Below are 18,151 nucleotides of genomic sequence, written 5' to 3' on the forward strand. Positions count from 1 at the left end.
TCTGAAGTGCTTCTAAAATGTATGTATATTAATTTTATATTATTCTATTTTTAATTCCAAAGGTAATTTTTTTCCATATGACCTATTTAACTGCTTTCTTTAAGAGTTTCTTTGATACTTTTCCAAAATACAACTATTCTTATGTTTTTGTAATCTTTAACAAAAAAGAAGGCTCTTCAACACAGCCTATTTACCATTAATATTAACAATGTGTTTCCCATTTTTATCATGAATTCCTATGTAAGGCAAAGGAGGGCCTGTTAGTGAGGGGAAATGTATGTTGAACATATTGTAGATTTAGAATATGAGGCTTAGTGCAAACTGTTAAGATTTTCTCAAGAATCTTGATATTTGTAAGATTTTCTTCATAAATTTTTGAGGAATAACGCTATTGTTTGTGTCCTGAGAGATATTAAAACACATCTCCAGGCATGTCATAAGTGTATCTTTAGTCTCATTTTGGGATTTTTTCTGCCATTTCACTCAACATGTACTTTTATTATTGTTTGATGTATACCCTATTATCCATATCCTGAGTGTCATAAACAATACATTTAATCTTCCCCATAGTTTCAGTTTCCAGATGGTGTAGCTCTGCCATGGCATCCCCCATGCTGTGACCCTATCAGACAGAGGGTGCAGGAATAACTTAACCACACTATCTATAAGACACCAGCTATTTTCTGTATGACTTCTGTGGAATTTGTGATTGAATCTTGAGTTCCAGCCTATAGTGGGTAAATTAATTGTCACAAGATAACAAGTCATTCTAGAACTTATTGGCTCACTCGACCCCTGAGCCAAATCCCCAGCAGTATTTTGTATTTCCTTTAAAGAAAGAGGTTTCACTGATTTGCTTAGCACTTCTCCCTTGCTGAAGCTGGCATTGAACTCATGATCCTTCTGCTTCAGACTTCCAGGACCCTGGGATTACAGGAGTGCATCACTGCACTCAGTTCTGTTCACAATTTTAATGCCAGCATTCCTTCTTTGCCTTATCAACTATTTTTATGCTATATGTCAAATGGATGCAGTATTTCTATTTTTTCTTCCAAGAACTGGATAACAGTTTATAGATTTTGCTTTCTCTTTGTGAGCATTTCACATGGGAAAAAAGCAGACACAATGAGATTATTAGAAGTGATGTGAAGGAAGAAAAAGGTGACACTTTAAAGAGAGAGAATGTGTCCACTCTGTCAAGAGAAGAGCATGGCTCTCTTTGTCTCCATTTTTATTAGAGATCTAAAAAAAGATTCTAAAGAATCCTGCCCAGGTACACTTCTTGACTTTGGACTGACAGCAGGATAATATCAAACTCTCAAGTATCCAGTGCCATGAAAACTTTAGGTTGATTAGCCTTAGGTTCATGATTTATAATTGAATTCTTAATCATAAACTCTTGCAGATTTTATGGTTAGTAAGACTTAACTTTATTTCCCTGAGTTCCAGAATCTGGTCTTTAACAAGATCACGAAATTATCCGCTTTAGTGTAACTTGCGTTCCTCTTACAAATTTTATTTTGAAACTGCATTTCTCCTGCAGGTAATAGTTTGTTAAAGAATGTAACACATCCTGTCCACTTAATCCAGAAAGGGTGCAAGTAAATTGCTTCTTGGAAAATAAAGCATAGGGTCAATGTGTTGAGCCTAATTATTTATTTATTATGCTGTGTGTTCAAATCAGAGCTAGTCGACCACTGAATACAGCTCCCTTTTTATATTTTATTTACAGACAAGATCTCATTGATTTGCTTAGTGCCTGGCTGATACGTTGCTGAGACTGGCTCTAATTTCATGATTCTCCTGTCTCACCCTCCAACGCTGTTTGGAATACATGTATGTGGCACCATGCCCAACCTACCATTTGCCTTAAAAGTATTTCAGTTCTTTTACAAGGTTCTGTGGAAAATACTACAATGAAAATATGCATGTAATCTTTTCTATGATCTAATGACTCAATTTTTTTTAGATACACACCCAGAATTACTACTACTGAATCATATGACATTTTTATTTTAACTTATTGAAGAACCTTAATAACATTTTCAAAAATAGATTTATTCAGGGGCTAAAAGCATGCAATGGAGGAAGGATAGCATCTTCAACAAATGGTGCTGGGAAAATCGGAAATCCATATGCAACAAAATGAAACTGAATCCCTTTCTTTCGCCATGCACAAAAGTTAATTCAAAATGGATCAAAGACATAGATATCAATCAGAGACACTGCATCTGATAGAAGAAAAAGTTGGCTACGATCTACATACTGTGGGGTCGGGCTCCAAATTCCTTAATAGGACACCCATAGCCCAAGAGTTAATAACAAGAATAAACAAATGGGACTTACTTAAACTAAAAAGTTTTTTCTCAGCAAGAGAAACAATAAGAGAGGTAAATAGAGAGCCTACATCCTGGGAACAAATTTTTACCCCTCACACTTCAGATAGAGCTCTAATATCCAGAATATACAAAGAACTCAAAAAACTAAACAATAAGATAAGAACCCAATCAACAAATGGGCCAGGGACCTGAACAGACACTTCTCAGAGGAGGACATACAATCAATCAATAAGTACATGAAAAAAATGCTCACCATCTCTAGCAGTCAGAGAAATGCAAATCAAAAGCACCCTAAGGTACAATGTCAGTCCAGTAAGATTGGCAGCCATTATGAAGTCAAACAATAAGTGTTGGTGAGGATGTGGGGATAAGGGTACACTTGTACACTGATGGTGGGACTGAAAATTGGTGAGGCTAATTTGGAACGAAGTATGAAGATTCCTGGGAAAGCTGGGAATGGATCCAACATTTGACCCAGCTATCGCCCTTCTTGGACTATTCCCTGAGTATCTTAAAAGAGCGTACTATAGGGATACTGCCACATCAATGATCATAGCGGCACAATTCACAATAGCTAGACTGTGGAACCAACCTAGATGCCCTTCAATAGATGAACGGATAAAAAAATGTGGCATCTATACACAATAGAGTATTATGCAGCACTAAAAAATGACAAAATCCTAGAATTTGCAGGGAAATGAATGTCATTAGAACAGATTATGCTAAACAAAGCTAGCCAATCCTTAAAAAACAAATCCCAAATGTCTTCTTTGATATAAAGAGAGCAACTAAGAACAGAACAGGGAGGAAGAGCATGAGGAAAAGATTAACATTAAACAGAGACCAGTGGGGGGAGAGAAAGGGAGAGAGAAGGGAAAGCATATGCAAATGGTAGGAGACCCTCAATGTTACACAAAATTAAATATAAGAGGTTGTGAGGGAAAAGGGGGGGGGAACAAGGGAGAGAATTGAACAACAGCAGATGAGGTAGAGAGGGAAGATGGGAGGGGAGGGGAGGGGGGATAGTAGGGGATAGGAAAGGCAACAGAATACAACAGTCACTAATATGGCATTATGTAAAAATTGTGAATGTGTAACTGATGTGATTCTGCAATTTGTATTTGGGGTAAAAATGGCAGTTCCTAACTCACTTGAATCAAATGTATGAAAGATGATATATCAAGAGCGTTGTAATGTTTTGAAGAACCAATAAAAAATAATAAAACAAAAAAATAAAAAAATAGCTTTATTCAATTTATATTCTCACCAGAATTTTAAAAGTGAATCTTTATATCCATGCTCATATGGTCTGGAGTACCTAATATCTTTCAGATTTTGATTTTTTACTTCTAAATATTTTACTTATTTATTTACTAGTCATAGATAGACCAATAATTTTATTTTATTTATTTGTTTTTGTGTGGTGCTGATGCTTGAACACAGTGCCTCCCATGTGCTAGGGAAGCACTCTATAACTGAGCCAGAACCCCAGCTCCTATCTTTCAGATTTTTATCATAGGCATTCTGACAAGACTGCTTAGGGTGAAGGAAAGTTTTCATTTGACTGATGCATTAAGTTTCTGAGACAAGTGTGTTATATTCCAGGCTGTCAAGTAGCTAGAAGAAGAGTGTACTGTATTTTCTGTGGTGAAACAGGAATCTGTGGTTTCTAACACATTTTTAACCCTACTGCTGAAAATTTTAGTTTTTGGAAGTAGTTACAAACAATGCAAATCCAACTATTTGTAATGTATGAATATTTGCACATGCTCAGTCTCTGTTGCTTATAGAAATTGGATGTTTAGGATATACTCCCTGGAACAGAAATCACTAATTTTAGATGCTCAGGACATGGAGAAACTACATCTGAAAACAACTGAAAGGCCTGGAATTATTACTGGGGTGAACAAGGGTAGGTCAGGGCTCAGAAAGTGCTCAAATATTATTGAGTCTATCGGTAGTTTGTTTAATTTTCCCCTTTGATACCTATAATTGAGTTGAGAAGCAATTCGTACAGCAACAGAAGTTAGCAAAACCACTGGAACTTAGGCCTAGTGCAGATGACCAGAAACTTTCTCTAGAAACTTCCAGATGACTGGAAGGAAAAAGTAACAATTAGCATTTTGAAGAACATTCTCAGAGCACACCATAAAGAGTAGCAGAAATATCTGATGGGTTCACAACTCGGAATTCATTTTTTAATTTGTTGATCATTTTATTATGGAGTCACTAGAGTTCCTTTTATAGTCTGAATACTATGAAATCATTAAATATATAATGTACAATATTTTCTCCTGCTCAGCAACTTGTTGTTTTAAAAAATATTTTCACATGTATGACCTCCTCAGCAGCAACATGAATGTTTGTAGCAGCTCAACTTGCAATAGCTAGACTCTGGACCAACCTAGGTGGTTCTTAAAAGATGAATGGATAAAGAAAATGTGGTATATATAATCAATGGAGTATTAGTCAAGTTGAAAGTAGGCTAAAATTATGGCATTTTCTAGTAAATAGTTGGAGTTGGAGAATATCATGCTAAGTGAAATAATAAAGTCTTGAAAAATGAAAGACAAATGTTTTCTCTATTATGCTGGTGCTAAATTAGGAAGGAGGGGGCACTGGGGCAAAATCGCTTTACCTTACATTAGGTTGAGGGAAGTGATGGGAGGGAGGGGAGAGGGATGTGCGAATAGGAAAGATATTAGTAGATTGAAACAGACATCATTACTGGATGTATGTATATTTGACTACATGACTAATATGATTCCACAACATGTACACTCAGAAAAATGAGAAATGATGTCCCATCCAAGTATGATATACCAAAGTGTATAGGTATATGTATGTATGTATATGTATGTATGTATGTATATGTATGTATGTATGTATATGTATGTATATATATATATATATATATATATATATATATATATATATATATATATATTCTACTGTCATGGGGATCAAAGAGGGTCTGGGGATGTGGCTTAGTGGTTCAGAACCCTTTGTACTAAAATGACTGAGAGAAAAAATAGGAAGACAAATCAGAAGGCAGGATGGATCCACACAATTCCAACAAGTTTCCCAAACTCCTGCCCTTGTTACCAAGTACTTAGGGTCCGTGTGATATTGGTACATCTGTGAAAATTTGAAAAAAATTTTTTTTTTTTCTTATGATCTGGAGACATAAAATTGGACTTGCAAATTTCTAAAAGGCCTGGTAGAATGGGTTGGAAACAGTAGTCCCATCCTATAGAATTTCAAAGTTATTACTTTAATTGAACCACTTCAGCTGAGTTCCCAGCAAATGTGACTGCCATTGGGGTAAAGGTTCAGAGAACACATTGCTCCATTTTTAGATGAGTATGAGGTCAGCCTGAGCAACAGAGTCCACCACTGTCTCAAGAAAGAGAAAAGAGGTGGAGCCTTGGTAAGGGTGTAGCTCAGTGGTAAAGCAATTTTGAGTTCAATCCCCTGTGGAGACCAGTGACAGTGATTGGGAGACAAGTGTCTAAGATGGAGGTCTCTAATGACGTAATGGCAGTGGCATGCTTGGTGACTGGAAAAGTTTCTATGCAAAAGTATAGGATGCCTGGTTGCTATGTCAATGCTCTCCATGGGGGAGACTCTGTTGTGGGAGACTTTTCAGCTTTGACCTTATTCTCAGGCACAAAGTTCCTTGCTAAGTCAACCACATGGTTCACCAGTTCCACTGTTTTAAAGGAAGCTTTAAAATAATTTTAAAGGATGGACTTTCTTGAGAGCTGCAGGGTGCTCTTAACATTGCACATTTCAACTATAGAATGTAACTGAGGAAATAGCTGCATAATGTTGCTAACTATGTAACATTCATCAATAAAAAGAATAATGCTTACATAGTCTTTAATATGATCAATGAAAGATACACAATAAAGATTGCTGGTGTAATTCTTTTTTTTAGAGAGATAATTTTTAATATTTGTTCATTTATATTTTTAGTTTTTGGTGGACACAACATCTTGTATTTTATTTATATGTAATGCTGAGGATCAAACCTAGTGCCCCACACATGCCAAGTGAGCACGCTACCACTTGAGCCACATCCCCAGCCCCCCTGGTATAATTCTTTAGACCTGCTGCTCCATCATAGAGCAGTGCTCCACCCGATCCCAGATGTTGTATCTTCTGCATGTGTGACTCTTTATTTCTTCCAATGTCCCATCAAAACCTGCCAGAAACTGCTAGTTTGGCCACACTTTTCACAGCAATCGCCAGTAGCAAAAATAAATAAATAAACACCATCAATCTCTAATTAAATCACTTCATATGTTTTTTGATATGTTAAAATAAGGTATATGAAAACTAAAGATTCCTATAAAATCTGATGTACTTCTCAGAATATTTACTAGTCTAACATTTTCTAATTCATTAAATATGAAAAAATCAGAGTTCTATCTGGGCATCATGAAATGTTTAAACATAGTCACTGATAATCACAGAGGAAAAAATAAAATACGAACTACAGAAATACAGATATTCTCTATTTCAATATTTGCCTTGGGTAGACTACTGCTACTTTGATGATCTGGTCCCGTCTGTAAGTATCCATACCCAATTCCAAATATAATGAAAGTTACTAATCCTATCTCACCAATAACTGGTATATATTTTGGCCTCAGAATTGGCTAATATTTTGTTTTCTCTATTTCAATAGCATTCTAATGCAAATTGTCCTTATCACTAACAGGACAAAATAAATTTTCAGACTACTCATCAGCTTTTCACAAATGACCTGAGCAGAGACTCACAGCATCACGTTTTTTGCAGGAGCACATCGTAAATTGCTGACATCCTCCACCAAGGTTGCTTGACACTCCTTAAAGACAGGAAAACCTGACACCTTTTAGACTGCACTGGACCAGGTGGTAACATGTTCTTCACTTATCAGTTTCACTTGAGCTTCCCAATGACATCATCTATAAATCAGAGACCTCCATATGGAATTCCTCGACCAAAAGGCTCTGAAAAGACAGGAACGTTTAGCACCTTCAGAGACTCCTGCAAAATAGAAGCTTTCACAAACTCCTTATGATACGGACATTATGGCCACTTGTGAAGACTACAAATTACTGAGGTTCCCAGAGCAGGAAGCTGCCCCTCATGGACCTTGCTATATTATTATTTTTAAAAACCATACACTTGATTTTTATTGAATTGGTGAATTTTACAGAGATCCTGAATTAGTAAACCATGCCTGAGAATCCAAAAAGAAAACAATATAATGGACAAGCCCATCCACCCATCATAAGGTTTATTAAATCGTGGATCCTAATGCATTTTTCTTGGGGGAACTGGGAATTGAACTCAGTGGCATTCAACCACTCAGCCACCTCCCAGCCTTCTTTTTATTTATTATTTGAGTTACTTCTTAGAGACAGTCTCACTGAGTTCTTTACTCCTTGTTATCCAGGGAGGCCACCTTTCAAATCACAACCCTTGAGCTAAGGTTGTGGTTCAGTGGTTGACAATGTGCCTACCATGTGGGAGGCACTGGATTTGATTCTTAGGAAAAAAATTATATATATAATTTTTAAGAAAGTGAAAAAAATGGGCTGGGGATGTGGCTCAAATGGTAGGGTGCATGCTCACCTGGCATGCGTGAGGTGCTGGGTTCAATCCTCAGCAACACATAAAAATAAAATAAAGATGATGTGTCCACTGAAAACTAAAAAAAAATATATATATATATTAAAAAATTCTTTCTTTCTTTAAAAAAAAAAGTGGAAAAAAAATCATAATCCTCCTGCCTCAGAATCTTGAGCCACTGGTATTTCAGGTGTATGCCACAGCACCTGGGGATGCTCAAGAATTTTGAGAATTTCAGAGTCTTTCATAAAATTTTAACAATAGTGGAATCTAATCCTGATGCAAGTCTTTAAAATTTCTAGTATACTGTACCATTAAATAAACCTCTCCATGTTTATCTCAGTTTGTTCCACGTAAGCATCACACTACAAAAGTTTGTGAGAAAATGCATACATGAAAGAAAATATGTGGTTCAAGGTTCAAGAGGTTACTTGTTATTATGTTTGGCCCCCAAATTATGTCTTTGGTATGACAAAGAATATTTAAATTCTCATTAAATCATTGTACATTCTCACCATTTGCTCGGCTACAAACCCAAATACATCAGAAGGTAGCCATCCATCTGCCAGGTCACATGACAACACTACTGTCCAAAGGGACAGGAAGGCCCTGTCAGGAGATTCTCTAGCCCTCCTAAAAGTCTTGATTCCTGCACTGATGTACTCACCAAGACTGAACTCCTACAAAGAATACCCACACACCAGGACAGCTGCATTCACTCCAGTCCCTCACACTGCCCAGGAGAAAGCCTGTAACTACTGCCTTTGGCAAACGGATTTATTACAAAGAAGTCCAGACTACATCAAGTGCTCACATACCTCTATCCAATATTTCTACTAAATCAAAAACGTAATACTAGGAAATTGCCACACTTACTCATTAGCTGCAAAGTAAGTTTTTAGAAATCCTGGGAAGCACTCAAAACTGTCTTTTAAAGATGAAGTTTTACTGGATGGCTTATGCTGTATTTATCAAAAACAGAAGGGCCACAGCACACTCTCTTGGCTTTCCTTTCCAAATGAGCACTGAGACACAGCAAAAGGCTGGAACAGAGATAGCAGTGACAATCAACCCATCTTTGGCATGTTGGCAAACTTCAATATTTGGACACAAGTATGTAAGGAACTCTTACCAATGATTGCACAAGATCCATGACACCAGAATACAGTGTGGGTGAGGTTTTGCTCAGGAGACTTTGAATACTTAGGAAAAGTAACTAAATCCATCAGCCTGAGCAGACAGCCTTCTCCACAGCAAGTACTGCACAATATCATCTGGTTGGAGGCTGTAGCTTTATTAGTGATGTAGGGAACATGAGGCTAGACACCCAAGGAATGTTATAGGAGCACATTGATTAGCTGCAGGGTTCTGAGGAGTATCACTTAAAATTTTTTGGATGACTGCCTGGAATTTCATTGATCTTTATTTACATTCAGTGGGACCAGAGATGGAGGTTTATATTTTTTGTAGGGGTACACATAAAGGTGTTTTGTTGTTGTTTTGATTAGTTCACAGAAAATGCTTTGTGTACCAATTGAAATATTGGTCAGAGGTCTTCCAAGCTTTGCCACAAAAGCAGAAGTCTGTGTTATAACCCACATTGAGATCTTTGTAAAATCTTTTCCTGACATTCTGTTGAAAGAAAATTATGGTGAAGGTCTCTTGAGAAACTTATTTAAGATTATTTGGTGGAGAAGGGAGTGCTGCTATATTAAGACATCAGACTGGGATGCTCCTTACCAAGCCTTTGGTTGTGTAGTCTGTATTAAGAAAACCATCACACAATTTTTTCCAGGGCTACGGAAGTACTCTAAAACCCAGAAAGAAATCAAGCCTGGGTTTTCTGGCATATTCCACCTAAGTACTATTCATGGGGAGAAAACCTAAGTTGGATGTAGTGTTTTTAAAAAAATTCACTGGTATAAAAGACCTTTAAGAAGGAAGAGATCAGCTGAAATTGTGGAGGAAACACCTGCAGAGCTACATCTGCTGATGTGGTTATCAGTGGGGTCCACACCCACAGCAGCAGCAAACTCACCACCTGAGCTAGGGAGCGTTCAGTGCTAGAATGCCTGCCTAGCATGCACAAGGCAGGATTCAGTCCCCAGAACTGGGAAAAGAAAAGAGAAAGCAACTCAAGTATAGGGCAAAATATATTTTGAGAAAGTTCCTCTCTAAACAATATACACAAAGGACATTATTTTATAATTCTCTTTAATGTGCCTACATACAGCACAATACATGAGCCTTAGAACAAGCACAAGTGACAAGAGTGGTGGTCCCAGAGTCATCACCAGATCAATAAGCAATCAAGGAAAAGAAAGAGGCCAGCTGCAGGATACACAGACACATCCCTATGGTCCCAGCTGCCAGCCTCACCCCATCTCAAAAAATAACAATTAAAACGATTGTGGAGAAACTCAGTGCTTTAGCACTCCTGGGTGAAATCTGAACAAAGAAAGAGAGGAAAGAAGTTCAGAAGAGCCATTTCACCATTCTGTTCCAACGGGTGGAGTGGAGAGGCCTAAACTAACATACACAATATGTAATGAAACATTAGACTCAAAAGACTTAAAATACAGGAAAATGGAATCTAACAATAAGAGAGATTTAACCCAGAAAAACATGTTGCTTTCAAATCTTCATGCTGATGCAATGCTTCTCTCCAACCCAGGGTGCAGTTTTGTTAGCTCTGAATAGATGAAAGAAAGAAAGAAAGAAAGAAAGAAAGAAAGAAAGAAAGAAAGAAAGAAAGAAGAAAAGAAAAAAAGAAAAAAAAGAAAAAAGAAAAAAGAAAAGAAGGCACACACCATTTTCACACACCTACAGTGGTTACCTCAAAATAAATAAATAAAATGAAATAAAATTAAATTTTCCTCAACTCTGAACAAGTTCAAATGGATCTGAAACATGCAAAGTTCTCAACACATTTCTACATACAGGGCTTTTCTCCAGTGTGATTTCTTAAATGCTGTAAAAAGGGACCTGGAAATTTGAAAGTGTTACTGCAATTTTTAAAGATAGAAAAAGGATTTTCACAGTTGTGAATTCTTTTATGCCTTTGGACAAAACTCTCAAAGCTGAATACTGCCCCACATGGCTTATCCTCAGCATTTTCTACAGTATGAGTCCTTTCACTCAACTGAACAAAACTAGAATGGCTGAACCCTTTATATTTCTTACTTGCATAGGATTTATTCTTTTTACTCCAAAACAATATTCCCAGTACTTAGGAAAAAAGTGAGAAAACTAGAAGATTTCCACATTTCTCATATTCACAGGGCTTCTCTGCATGAGTGTTTTCATATATAAGAAAGGAAATGAAGCTGACAGAATGTAGCAAATCCCCCAAATTCAGAGGGTTTGTTTTTCAATGTGATTGAAATGGCTTTGAAGGCAACAGGGAAAATGGAATGATTTGTGATATTTTTCACATTTAAAGAGTTATTCAGTTGGATGTGGTGGTGGTGTATGCCTTTAATTCCTGAGACCGAGAGGCTGATTCTGAAGAATCAATGTTTGAGGCTAGCCTCAGCACCTTTGGAAGACCCTAAGAAACTCAGCAAGTCCCTGTCTCAAAATAAAAAGTAAAAAGGAACTTTAATGTAGCTCAGTGGTAGAGCACCACCAGACTAAGTCCCCAGTGGATCGATTGATTGATTGATCTCTCTCTATCTCACACATACACACACACACACACACACACACACACACACATTTTCAGCAGTGTGAGCCTCTCTTGTCTTTGAGGATGACATGAAATATTGATTTACCATATTTCACATTCAAAGGATTTTTCTCCAGTAAACTTCCTACATGTATATGAGTGAAACAGTAATAACAGAAGAGTTTACCAATTGTTTTCATGCATACAATTTCTATCCAGTATGTGTTCTTTCACATGTGTGAAGCCGACAAGATGTGGCAAAGGCTTCTCCACGTTATTGACATTCATTGGGCTTCTCTCCAATATACATTCTTCCATGTCTGTGAAGGTCACTGGATCTAGCAAAGGCTTTTCCACACTGCTTACATTCTTAGGGCTTCTCTCCAGTATGCGTTTGTTCATGTGAGTGAAGGTAAGAGGACTGAGTGAAGGCTTTGCCAGACTGCTTACATTCATAGGGCTTCTCTCCAGTATGAGTGTGTTTATGCATCTGAAGGTAAGAGGCAGTAGTGTTGGCTTTTCCACATTCTTGACTTTCATAGGGCTTCTCTCCAGTGTGTGTTCTTTCATGTCTCTTAAGCTGATTGGATATAGTAAAGGGTTTTCCACATTGTTTGCATTCATAGGGCTTCTCTCCAATATGTGTTCTTCCATGTGCATGAAGCTGACGGGATGTAGCAAAGGCTTTGCCACACTGCCTACATTCTTAGGGCTTCTCTCCAGTATGAGTGTGTTTATGCATCCGAAGGTAAAAGGCAGTAGTGTAGGCTTTTCCACATTGTTGACATTCATAAGGCTTCTCTCCAGTATGAGTTTGTTCATGTGAGTGAAGGTAAGAGGCCTGAGTGAAGGCTTTGCCACATTGTTTGCATACATAGGGCTTCTCTCCAGTATGAGTTCTTTCATGTCTGCGAAGGTCACAAGATATAGCAAAGGCTTTGCCACACTCCTTACATACATAGGGCTTCTCTCCAGTATGAGTTCTTTCATGTCTGCGAAGGTCAGAAGATATAGCAAAGGCTTTGCCACACTCCTTACATACATAGGGCTTCTCTCCACTATGAGTTCTTTCATGTCTGCGAAGGCCACCAGATGTAGCAAAGGCTTTGCCACACTGCTTACATTCATAGGGCTTCTCTCCAGTATGCACTCTTCCATGTATTTGAAGTTCACTGGAACTAGCAAAGGCTTTGCCACACTGCTTACATTCATAGGGCTTCTCTCCAGTATGCACTCTTCCATGTATTTGAAGTTTACTAGATGTAGCAAAGGCTTTGCCACACTGCTTACAATCATAGGGCTTCTCTCCAGTATGAGTTTGTTCATGTGAGTGAAGGTGAGAGGACAGAATGAAGGCTTTCCCACACTGCTTACATTCATAGGGCCTCTCTCCAGTATGAGTTCGTTTATGTATCTGAAGGTAATAGGCAGCAGTAAAGGTTTTTCCACATTGTTCACATTCATAGGGCTTTTCTCCGGTATGCATTCTTCCATGTCTGCGAAGATAATGGGATGAAGCAAATGTTTTTCCACATTGTTGACATCCAAAGAGTTTCATTCTAGTATGTGTTCTTCCATGAATCTGAAGGCAACTAGATCTAGCAAAGGCTTTTCCACACTGCTTACATACATAGGGCTTCTCTCCAGTATGAGTTCTTTCATGTGTGTGAAGGTCACAAGATCTAGCAAAGGCTTTTCCACACTGCTTACATACATAGGGCTTTTCTCCCGTATGAATTCTTCCATGTGAGTGAAGGTCACCAGATCTAGCAAAGGCTTTTCCACATTGTTGACACTTATAGGGCTTCTCTCCAGTGTGTGTTATTCCATGTCTCTTAAGCTGAGAGGATTTAGAAAAGGCTTTTCCACATTGTTTGCATTCATAGGGCTTCTCTCCAGTATGTGTTCTTCCATGTGCATGAAGCCGACGGGATGTAGCAAAGGCTTTCCCACATTGCGTACATACATAGGGAGTCTCTCCAGTGTGAGTTCTTTCATGTATGTGAAGGTCACCAGGTCTAGCAAAGGCTTTGCCACACTGCTTACATTCATAGGGCTTCTCTCCAGTACGCACTCTTCCATGTATTTGAAGTTCACTGGATCTAGCAAAGGCTTTGCCACACTGCTTACAATCATAGGGCTTCTCTCCAGTGTGAGTTCTTTCATGTATGTGAAGGTCACCAGATCTAACAAAGTCATTGCCACACTGCTTACATTCGTAGGGCTTCTCTCCAGTATGTGTTTTCTGATGTATTCTAAGTAATCTGGGATAACCAAAGTCTTTCCCACATACCTTACATTTGAAATGTGCATTCCCCCTGTGTGTGATCCTGTGCTTTTGAAGACTTGTCTGTGAAATAAAGGTTCGACCATCTTGTTTACATTCATAGAGTTTCTCTCCAGAATGAGTTCTTTTGTGTCTTCTTAATAAAGAGGAGAAATGAAAGGCTTTACCACATACCTCATATTGAAAAGGTTTACCCCCACTGTGTGTTATCATGTGTCTTTGAACACCTGGGAGAGAAGAAGAGGCTTCAACACATTGTTGACATTCATAGGGTTGCCACCCAGTATGAGTTTCTTCATGTCTTTGAATGTCATTGGAACAACTGATGTCTTTCCCACATACTGTACTTTCATGTGGTCTATCTCCAGTTTGTAACAACATTTGTGTGTGAACACTTTTGAGAGAAACCAGAGATTTCCTATATTGTTTAAATTCACATGGCTTCTCTTCACATTCCTCATGCTTATAGTCTTTGTGTCCAGAGTGAGATGTGATGTGCCTATGAAGGAATGAAGGACAAATGAAATCTTTTGCACACATAATGAAGTCACATGGATTTACTCTATTAAAATTTTTCTTCGTTTGATTAAGAATTGGAATCGATTTGAAGGTTTCCCCACACTATTCTGTGGGGAAAGTTTGAAGTTTACCATAGGACTTCTTTGAAGAAGAAGTGACAAGCACATAATTGATACCTAACTCATTCACAGTTTTCTATTTATTTATAGGTCTTTACATGTCTACCAACATCACATAAAGGCTAGATTTTCTGACTTGTTAAAGTTGCCTGAAAATAAAGAGATTGAAAGCAAACAACACTTTGCAACACAGCTTCTCTATGGCTAGTATTCACATAGTCATATTCACAGTACTTTTTGCATGTCAAATACTTTGAAAAGACTGAATACCTGTTACAGATAAGTATATATTTCTGGTAGAAATATTATAAGAATAAATACATTTCAAATTATGCATACTTCTTCTGTTGGTTTGCTTTAAAAATTATATGACAGTTCTCAGATTCACTCACGAATTCCTCTTGTGATTACAGTTACCTTAGGTTGCTTCCAGAGTTTTCAATCTGATCTTCAGTGGTCTTGTCTTCCCACTTGTTTCCTAAATGAGACAACATAACAATCTCTATGGATATTTAGGAGCTAGAAATGCTTTGCCAAATTTTAGGTGCCATTTATGCTTCAATAATTCATCAACTGATTTCCTTTTCACCTTCTACATAAATGAGCAAAATAAACATTAGTTCTCCGATTTGATTAATTTTAAAACCATCATTATTACCTATAGAAGCCAGGTTTCTGAGGACTTCCAGCATCACATCTCTGTAAAGGTTCTTCTGGGAAGCATCCAGAAAAGCCCACTCCTCCTTGGTGAAGTTCACAGCCACATCCTCAAAGGTCACTGAGATCTGAAATATCCCACAAATGGATAGTGGAGGACAGGAAAGATTGACAGCATGAGAAATCTGCATTCAACATTCATGATGTTCACGTGATTCCCTGGCCTCCTGATTAATTCCATGATTTGGTCCATCAAATCTTTACTGCACTCAATTTCTTACACCCTTTCCAACACTAGAATCTGGCTACTCAGAAGGCAAACATCATAGTGATTTATACCCTTCCTCTGGGGAGTTCACAGGAAGTAAGACAGGCTTCCAGATTACTCCTAAATTCTTTAATGGTTGCACCTCTATTACATGTCCTAGAAATGTCCTGTGTGGTACAGAGCTAATATAAGCACTTCTGATAGTACTTATCTTTAGAAAAGAAAGGTGATGAGTAGAAAAATGCAGGAATCCTGAAACTAAGCATTTGAGAGAGATTCTGCCAACTACAGTGGCTCCCTTTACCTACAAGGTTAATATAGGCAACATGGTATTTACTGATGTCTTGTTTCCTCTGAAAGTCTATTGTTTCATACTTAAAGAAATGCCTAGTACCAGCCCCCACTCCCACCCTCTGGGCATGGGGTCACTAAGGAGATTCCTTCATAAACAACATTTAGACAACATTTCACACAGGTGGTCACAATGTGTTAACTGGAGATTGAGCTCATTCTGAGTGATTACACAAAGAACAACTAGAAGTTTGCAGGTGCTTTACTCCAGAACAAATGTAGTCAACTAGCTTACTATTAAATGAACAAAACAAACATGAGTTCTCTATTTGATTAATTTAATTTATTTATGAATAAACACAACAATTTGATAGTTTCTTGTGGTTACTGTCAAAGCAGAATGGGGTAAGTGGAATGATGGCATGTGTCTTAGAAATAACTCAATGAGGACTGGGAAGATGGCGGTGTCTGGAGTGCATCACCCCCGTGTACTGCGTCACTGTGCGGGTGAATGACGAGTTAGAACGGACAAATGCTATCTTGTTAGAAATTTCCATCAAAATTGGGGTGCACCAAAACCTAGAGGAAGAATTTTAATTGCCCGAGGATCGATTACTGGGCCTCAATAGAGAGCGATTTGTCCGCAAGGAGATTCAAGCTGCTTATTCAGCGACTTGCCCCGCTGCTAGAGACTGCAGAGCTCGCTGGGAAAGGGCGAGCTAGCAACGCAGAGATATGGTGCTGCTGTTTCTGCGGGCGCCTTTCAGCTGTGCCCTCACTGTGCTCAGTGCTGAATTCTGGGTTTGAGACATGGAAAGGAAGCGGTCCAGTCATGTCCTGTCCTCCACATCTGTCAGACCACCGAGGAAGCCAGCGGCCACCATCTTGGAGAGCTGACGTCACCATCGTCAATTTTCAACTGATCGAATCTCATTCAGTGATAGAACAGGTCTGTGACATTAAAACCATTTTCCATACAGTGGGGAAATCACATAAAATCTCTCCCCAGCTTTCTGGGGGCGTGATTAACAGAGTGAATCTGAGTAGCGGTGTGGGGGGAAAAGCAAACGCACCTGACCCCCAACTCCTCCCTCCCACCAGCAGTGAAAACAAAACCTGTTTCGTCAGCTCTAGGAGGAGGGGCTATCGGAGGAAATAAAAAAAATAAGGTGCCGGTTCCCAAAAGCCGCACTCCAAGTCCAGGAAACTGCAGGCACAGAGTGTAGTTTGAACTGCTGAGAGGTACCACACGGGGATAGACCTGGCTGACAGGAGAAGCCAGGGGAGTAGAAACCAGGAATTAACCTAAGCTAACAGGTTTTGAGAGACACCATTGGGGGGAGGAGGTAGCAGCCTCACATGGACTGTTTCCTATAGCCGGAGGACAAAATCTTGGCCCGGAAAGCACAGCACCACCTATTAGAAGCGAAGAAAATAGAAGCCTAACAGTGTCACTTTTTCTTTTAATTTTTTAAAATTTTTTCTTAATTTTATTTTTTTTTCTTTTCTACAATTATACTATTATTTTTTAAGTGTAATTTCTATTTTACTGCATTTTATTATTTTTTTATTATCATTTCCTTTTCTTTTCTATTCTTTTCTCTTTCTTTCCTCTCTCCCTCTCTCTTTCTTTGTTTTCTTTCTTATTTTTCCCCATCTTTCCTCTTAAGCATGACCACCCAGATTACGTACAACTTACTAGATGAAAATAGATGAATACTACGAAACAGTCCATAGTCCGACTAAGCCCTTAACTACCCCCAAGTACTCCTGTCTATTCTCTTGTTAATATCCACCTGCATTTGAGAAACCGCCCAAAGAAGCTAACATATACTAACCTCAATACCATCAAAATGCCCGACCTCATCATAAAATACTAAGTTCAAATCTCAATTCTATACATGCCATCAAATTATGTAGACCTCTAATGAAACTAATGAATTTACCATAAAGCACAATTAAACCCAACATCTCTAAACATTGTCTCCCAACACAAAGGAGATATATTGGAACTATGAAAACCAAAACAAATTTAACGAATAAAACAGAAACAAAGCAGTCAAACCGAGCAGGAAAGCAACGTGAGCGCCATGAAAAAACAAGGGAAAAAAGGATTACAAACAATGCAGGAAAGCTTAAATTCACAGGAGAACCTAGAGGCTTCAGAAAAATGGACAGAGAAAGAACTCAAGGCATACTTAACTCAGATGGAATGGAATATTAGAGAAGACTTTTGACAGCAAGTCCAAACAATGAAAGTATACTTTGAAGATGAAGTAAACAGGCAAATTCAAATGGCAAAGAATGACCTATACCAGGAGATAGAGATTTAAAAAGAAATTAAACAGTAATCCTAGAAATGCAGGAAACCATAAACCA

General features: G+C 38.2%; 1 protein-coding gene across 1 annotated transcript; it reads right to left on the minus strand.

Moving 5' to 3' along the window:
* Window positions 1-12,337: 12,337 nt before the first annotated feature.
* Window positions 12,338-16,678, minus strand: LOC144250634 (uncharacterized). The gene is made up of 4 exons (XM_077793531.1): window positions 16,451-16,678; window positions 15,215-15,341; window positions 14,974-15,034; window positions 12,338-14,051 (listed from the first exon to the last, which is right to left on the minus strand). The coding sequence occupies exons 1-4, from the start codon at window positions 16,676-16,678 to the stop codon at window positions 12,338-12,340; spliced, it is 2,130 nt and encodes a 709-aa protein (XP_077649657.1).
* Between the last annotated feature and the right edge of the window lie 1,473 nt (window positions 16,679-18,151).

Source organism: Urocitellus parryii, chromosome 16 (assembly GCF_045843805.1).
Source record: "Urocitellus parryii isolate mUroPar1 chromosome 16, mUroPar1.hap1, whole genome shotgun sequence".
Lineage (NCBI taxonomy): Eukaryota > Metazoa > Chordata > Mammalia > Rodentia > Sciuridae > Urocitellus > Urocitellus parryii.

What these genes read in the sequence shown, in the direction of transcription:
- LOC144250634 (XM_077793531.1), bottom strand. Translation starts at nt 16,678, where the DNA reads ATGGTGACGTCAGCTCTCCAAGATGGTGGCCGCTGGCTTCCTCGGTGG. An exon ending in CTGCAGTCTCTAGCAGCGGG is followed by an intron (nt 15,342 to 16,450) that starts GCAAGTCGCTGA and finishes GGGATATTTCAG; the next exon opens with ATCTCAGTGACCTTTGAGGA. An exon ending in CAGAAACCTGGCTTCTATAG is followed by an intron (nt 15,035 to 15,214) that starts GTAATAATGATG and finishes TGTCTCATTTAG; the next exon opens with GAAACAAGTGGGAAGACAAG.